The sequence below is a fragment of the Linepithema humile genome, chromosome 7 (genome assembly GCF_040581485.1).
Source record: "Linepithema humile isolate Giens D197 chromosome 7, Lhum_UNIL_v1.0, whole genome shotgun sequence".
Lineage (NCBI taxonomy): Eukaryota > Metazoa > Arthropoda > Insecta > Hymenoptera > Formicidae > Linepithema > Linepithema humile.
This window is the reverse complement of record NC_090134.1, coordinates 2962224-2968607: the sequence shown is the minus strand read 5'-3', so window position 1 is coordinate 2968607 and position 6384 is coordinate 2962224. Positions and strand designations below refer to the sequence as shown.

The 6384-nt window shown below is 26.2% G+C and overlaps 1 protein-coding gene and 2 long non-coding RNA genes across 3 annotated transcripts; 2 read left to right on the top strand and 1 right to left on the bottom strand.

The window, feature by feature from the left end:
• The first annotated feature begins 1439 nt into the window (after nt 1-1439).
• On the top strand, nt 1440-3404 carry LOC137001141 (uncharacterized). The gene is made up of 2 exons (XR_010891265.1): nt 1440-2729; nt 2802-3404. It is a non-coding gene; the product is annotated as an uncharacterized lncRNA (long non-coding RNA).
• On the bottom strand, nt 1737-4613 carry LOC137001140 (uncharacterized). Its single transcript, XR_010891264.1, has 6 exons — nt 4498-4613; nt 4254-4382; nt 3847-4060; nt 3277-3523; nt 2985-3162; nt 1737-2911 (listed from the first exon to the last, which is right to left on the bottom strand). It is a non-coding gene; the product is annotated as an uncharacterized lncRNA (long non-coding RNA).
• Nucleotides 4614-4986: 373 nt separating this feature from the next.
• Nucleotides 4987-6125, top strand: Membrin (golgi SNAP receptor complex member 2). Its single transcript, XM_012360490.2, has 2 exons — nt 4987-5210; nt 5313-6125. Exons 1-2 carry the CDS (start codon nt 5071-5073, stop codon nt 5809-5811), a joined length of 639 nt encoding a protein of 212 aa, XP_012215913.1. The 5' UTR covers nt 4987-5070; the 3' UTR covers nt 5812-6125.
• The last annotated feature ends 259 nt before the right edge of the window (nt 6126-6384 follow it).

The following is a 6384-nucleotide window of genomic DNA, read 5'->3' as shown; positions in this document are numbered from 1 at the left end:
TATATGAAAGAAATACACGCCGATCAAAATACCCGACGCTACAGACGCAGGTAAAAAAATCTCTAGCTTGCTCTAGCATTCTTTATTTTTAGTACCTAACGGTACTAAAAGAGTTGCGTACATACGTAGATAGAATAACAAGAAATTTTAATACTTTCCTTCCTGTCAGTTGTATTTACAGTTGATAAACATTTTATACTTGATGAAAATACACATCTAGAAACAATTAGTTTTTGCATTTTTATATTTCATTTATGCGCGGTTCATTTAATAGTGATAAATATTAATAATTTAATTATTTTATGGAAATTTCAACATTAATATTAAGATTTGATCGCAATAATTGAAAAGATCTATTCATATTTACATAAATCTAAATATTAAAGAAAAGAATTGTAATTCTTTTATTGTGATTTGGATATATAAAATACAGAAAATCATACGCAATGATGCGCACATGGTAAATTCACTATTTTTAATAAAAAAAATATTCAATACCGACTGATAAAATGATTAATAATATTGATAAGATATCGACAGATTAAAGTGTTACTGAATCAATTTTATCAACTTTAGATGTCAGCACTATATAATTTAGAAATGCAATGCATTCTGAAAATTTTAACGAGATAGGGGCTAAGCAGAATGGCTGTCTTATAATTTTAAGACAGCCTTAAGTCTTTGTCTCGAAGTGACGCACAATACTGTCTTGTGTCTCGAGTCTTAAACGTATATACACCGTGTCACACTGCAAAAAGTACGTGTGATAAACGAATATATATAAAAAAAAACAATATATATATATACAACTACTAATAAAAGGTGAATATTTTATAAATATTTATAATATATAATATTTATAATATATAATATATATAAATCTGTTAAATATGTAATAACAATTTTATGCATTTCAATGTATTTCAATAAATGAATATAACCTAACTTCTTTATAAAAAGTATTTATTAAAGATTATACTTATTCATAAATCAAATTTTTGATTTAATATTATATGTCTAAATCTAATTATATGTATATATAATTATTTTATATGTAATCTAAATTATTTTGTTATTAAAATTATATAACTATTTTTTTTCTAAACAGTTTAACAAGACATTTTATGCTTTAACTTAACAAATTAAAATTAGAACATACTGTTATATTTTTTTTATTTTATATAAATTTTGATTAATATAATTATAGGAATAAATATTTGTACAGCACGCGCGCTTTCCTCCCCCCCCCCCTCATACACAATTATAATGTTAAAATTAAATCTTTTACAGAAAAATTTCTAGTGCAAAATAATGCAAAGAAAGAAACAATTTTTATTGATTGTTTTATTTTGGATGTTTATATACAAATTGAAACGCAAAAGACATGTAAAGTATGAAAGAAAATGGCATGTAAGACCTATAAATCAATTAAGGTACAAATACGGAGATTATGAAACACTTTTTCAAAATTTGAAAAAAGATAAAGATTTATTTTTTCGTTATACAAGAATGACTTTACCAATATTTAACAAACTACTTCAATTAACTGAACCTTATTTAACAAAAAACCACTATCGAGCACTTTTTGCAGAACAAAGACTATTAATAGTGTTAAGGTAGTTTAACAATTTTTGTACTTGAACTTTAATTTTTTATTTCAAAACAATTAAATACAAATTTTATTAAGGTAACAAAAATAGGGTTTAAATAGGTATTAAAAAATTATCTTAGACTAGTTACGTATAAATTAAAATAGTATTTATTACTTGTACATACTTATTGTCAAATAGAAAAGATGTAGATTTTAAAACAGATAATTAACTATCTCACTCGAAACGTATCTTGATAGTATTTCATTATAATCAATAATAGTAATAATAATGTGGATATTATAATAACAAATTTTTCTTAGATATCTTGCCACTGGAGATCTTCCCTTATCTATCGCTTTAGCATTTCGAGTTGGCGAGTCGACAGTGCGTATGCTAATTAAAGAAATATGCCAAGTTCTAATAAATGTATTAGAACCAATATATTTAACACAACCAAATGAAAAAGAATGGAAGTCTTATGCTGAAGGCTTTTGGAACAGATGGAATGTGCCAAATTGTGTGAGGGCAGTAGATGAGAAGCACATCACTTTGCAATGCCCTCGAAATTCAGGAAGTCTGTGGGTTTGTTCGTTTTAGCTGCACTGGGGCAGCTCTGGGTCTGCTCTAAACAAGATAATACAAGACAAACTATTTATCTGTCCTGTATTATCCTGTGTAGAGCAGAACCAGAGCAGCCCCAGTGTAGCTAAAACGAACAAGCCCTGTATTTTAATTACAAAAAATATTATAGTATTGTCTTGATGGCAGTAGCAAATTAAACTCAAAATCTTTATAATATTTTTGATATTATTATTGATAATATAAAAAAATGAAAAACTTTTGTATAAAATGAATGTTTCAATAATAAATGTAAAAAGAAAAATCACGCGTTAAATATATAACAGACATATTACGTTTTTTGTAATGAAGCAAATAAAGCATCTGTTATCATTTTCTTCCTGATATTTTTTTCAGTTTGTGGAAGATTTGACAAGTGAGCAATGATAAACCGACTAAATGCTTCATCTTCATTTTCATATTTGTTATCCAAAACATTGACAAGTTTTTGTGTAACTGATGAAAACATATTTTCAAATTCTTTCGTTTCATCTATTTTGCGTTTCTTGTATTTCACAGGTTTTGTATCTAATTTTTTAAGAATATTTTCTTTGTTTTTCTCCTCATTATTAGAATTATCTTCTTTTTCAGAATCGCTTGATATTTTATGAAATACTTCATTAAATTTTGGAATATTGACTGATAACTCCGAAGATGATGTAGAAGATGAAGTTTCAATCGCTTTTATATTACTATGCGTTCTGAAAATATAAAAATATATAAGTATATATTATACTATTAAAAAAAAATTTTTAAGCAATAATAACTACAAACCTTCGCTGTCTGACATAATTGTCAAGAAATGACAATTGGGAAAAAAATACAAAGAGTTTGTGAGTTGAAGCAGCACTTCCACTTTTATATTGACCATTCAAGATTCGTTTCTCACGATTGTATTGATTTCTTAAAGATGTACATCTAGTTTGGCAGTATTCAGGTGTATAAAAATTACCTGAAAATTTTGAGATACTTAAATCCATTATCATATTTACTTATCCATAATATAAATTAGCAATAAAATGTGATAAAAAATATATTATTAAAAAAAATAACATTTGTAACTTACTATAATTTTTATTTAGCATAATTTTAGACATTTCATTCCAAGCGTTATCTTTAATTATTCTGTCTTTAAAATCATTATGTCTTTTATTGTATAAAAATGGGCGTTCTCTGTATAATTTAATGAGAAAAGCATCACCATTTTTTTTTTCTATAGCAATATTTTCTTGTTCATTTGATATCTCTTGACTGTATACATATGATTCACATATGTTAGATTCGCAATATTCATGATCTTCCATTTTAATTGACTGAAACAATTAACAAAAAAGTATACTAATGTACTAGATACTATAGATATATAGATTTAATTTGTCAATCCATGTAATACAATTTAAATAACAAGATAATTTTGATTAAATAATTATATAATAATTAGATATACAATTAAGTTTAAACATATAATATTGGATCAAAAATTTGATTTATAAATAAGTATAACCTTTAATAAATCCTTTTTATAAAAAAGTTAGGTTATATTCATTTATTGAAATACATTGCAATGCATAAAATTGTTATTACATATTTAACAGATTTAAATATATTATATTATAAATGTTTATGAAATATTTACCTTTTATTAGTAGTTGTGTATATATATAGTTCTTTTTTATATATATTCGTTTATCACACGTACTTTTTGTAGCGTGACACGGTGTATATACGTTTAAGACTCGAGACACAAGACAGTATTGTGCGTCACTTCGAGCAAAGACTTAAGGCTGTCTTAAAATTATAAGACAGCCATTCTGCTTAGGCTTATACTCTTCTCGCAATTTTTGATTTAACTAATTCAATTTGATTAAATAATTAAATAATTAGGACTCTATTAAAATTCTTTATATCATGATGATGGTTTCAGCTTTATCAATATGTAAAACTCGCAAAATAATATTTTTGTTTGTACTTCTTTGCGTACTTCTTTCACGTAAATGTTACAAGAAATATTAGAAAATATTGATAAAAGTAGTATTTGCATACCTGAAGATGATTATTTTCCAGCCATTGCATTTTTCATACACTTCTAGCAGAAAATAACTTGAAATGCGCAAAGCCAAAGGGACTCTGAATATGAAAGAGCAGATTGTCGAAACCGTGATCACAGTCGACCTATAATAACAATCGTACACGATACCTAGCGTGTTACAACAAACATCTGACATTTTACGAAATATGTACAATAAGTTATCACATACGAGAATCACTTGTAGAAAGTAATACTTACGAGAAAAACAATTATTATACGATTAACGATTTGAAAGCGTCTTTGCTGCTTGCCGTTCTGTGAGTAATTGTGCTGCAGCATCTATCAAGGCACGATTTTCAGTGTCAAAATCGTAATACAAGTTAATTCTAATTTTAATTATTTGACATTCAAATAAAATTGAAATATTTTAATAGATATGGGAAAAAAATGTATTAGTAAATAAACTGCAATACTTTTTTGTGTTGAAAAAAATATTAAAATAATTTTAATTTAGAAATTATAGATATCTAAATTGTGTAACAATTTTAAATGTTGAAACTATAATTATAGTTTGTAAGACGTTATTTCATTGGCTATTAAATACAACTAAACTGCTTATTATAATGACCAATAAATTTTTAGAATCTTAAGAAATTCTCTATACAAGTAGCCAATCAGTACGTTTGTCATACTGTTACTGTTTTGCATAAGAGTGTCGAATCTATATATTTTATGTTTTATGGTTAGTACACGTCATTGGATTATTGCATTTTATGATTTTTATGGTTTTCGGTCGCTGTACTGGTAAAAAATTTTGAGGAAAACAAAGATATGGAGACGTTATATCATCAAACTAATAAATTAGTACAGGAAACACAACATCTTTTCACTCAATTGGAGAGAAAGTCTGCAAATGCGGATTTGCAGGAAATAAAAGAAGCTATAGAGAGTAAAATCAACTTCATCAACAGGTAGTTAAAAGCAGAATAATATGCATAACTTGCATCATTTTTTACGTACAGTGTACACTGTATATAATTTTTTTAACGTTTTTTATTGATCTTTTTCTTTAGCAATTGTGAGCGACTCGATGTACTATGTCTCAAAGGTCCTGTGTCGCAGAGGCAAAATGCCAGAATGAGAGTAGACCAGCTGAAATATGACAGTCGTCATCTTACTGCTGCTCTAAATTCATGGTGTAATCGTGTGATGCGACATCAAAGAGAAGAGGCAGAAAGAGAGGCTTTACTGGCTAGACAATTTACTACTAATGATCATGTAGATATTTTAATTGATCATACAGCGCAACATAATAATAGTTTGAACAATGCTGTTCACGGCATAGACGATCTGTTACATCAGGGAAGTAGTGTTTTGGATAACTTGAGATCTCAAAGATTAACATTGAAGGGAGCTCATAAACGCTTGATAGACATTGGTAATACCTTAGGTCTTTCCAACACTACTATGAGACTTATAGAACAGAGAGCTAAGCAAGACGGATTTATTTTAGTTGCTGGTATGACTATTACATGTATAGTCATTATTTTAGTGATAGTTTACCTTACATAGATGTTTCAAAGATTGTTAGATATATTTATAATTGTTAATTTTAATTCTTATATAATTTATATTGCTAATTTTTCTCATAATTTATAATTGCTACTATTGCTTACCAGAAAAACTACAAATTGCAAGCTGTTTAGAGTTATTACTGTAAAAGTTTATATCTATGTAAATATAAATACTAAAATAGATATAAAAAGATGTATAAAATAATAATTTACTTTGCACATCTTGTAGTAAAATATTTATGAGATGCTTCTGTATGTAATTGAAAAAAATATTAGATATTTTATTATAAAATAGAATCTTATTTATAAATACTGTTCTTGAATCACTTTCTTGCATATTGTATTAAGTTAGTCATATTCTTGATGGTAAAAAAGAAAATTCTACAGCTTTACCATAGTAATTATAAATAATATAAATTTATAAATGAAGAATGTATTAATGTATAAAAAGTGTCTAGGTCATTTTTTTTAAATTTATTTATTTGTCTTGAAACAGTATTTTAAACGAATGTTTATCATAAAATTATAATTAATTGTATAGCTTTCCAGATTTTTATTTAGAATTCCTGTT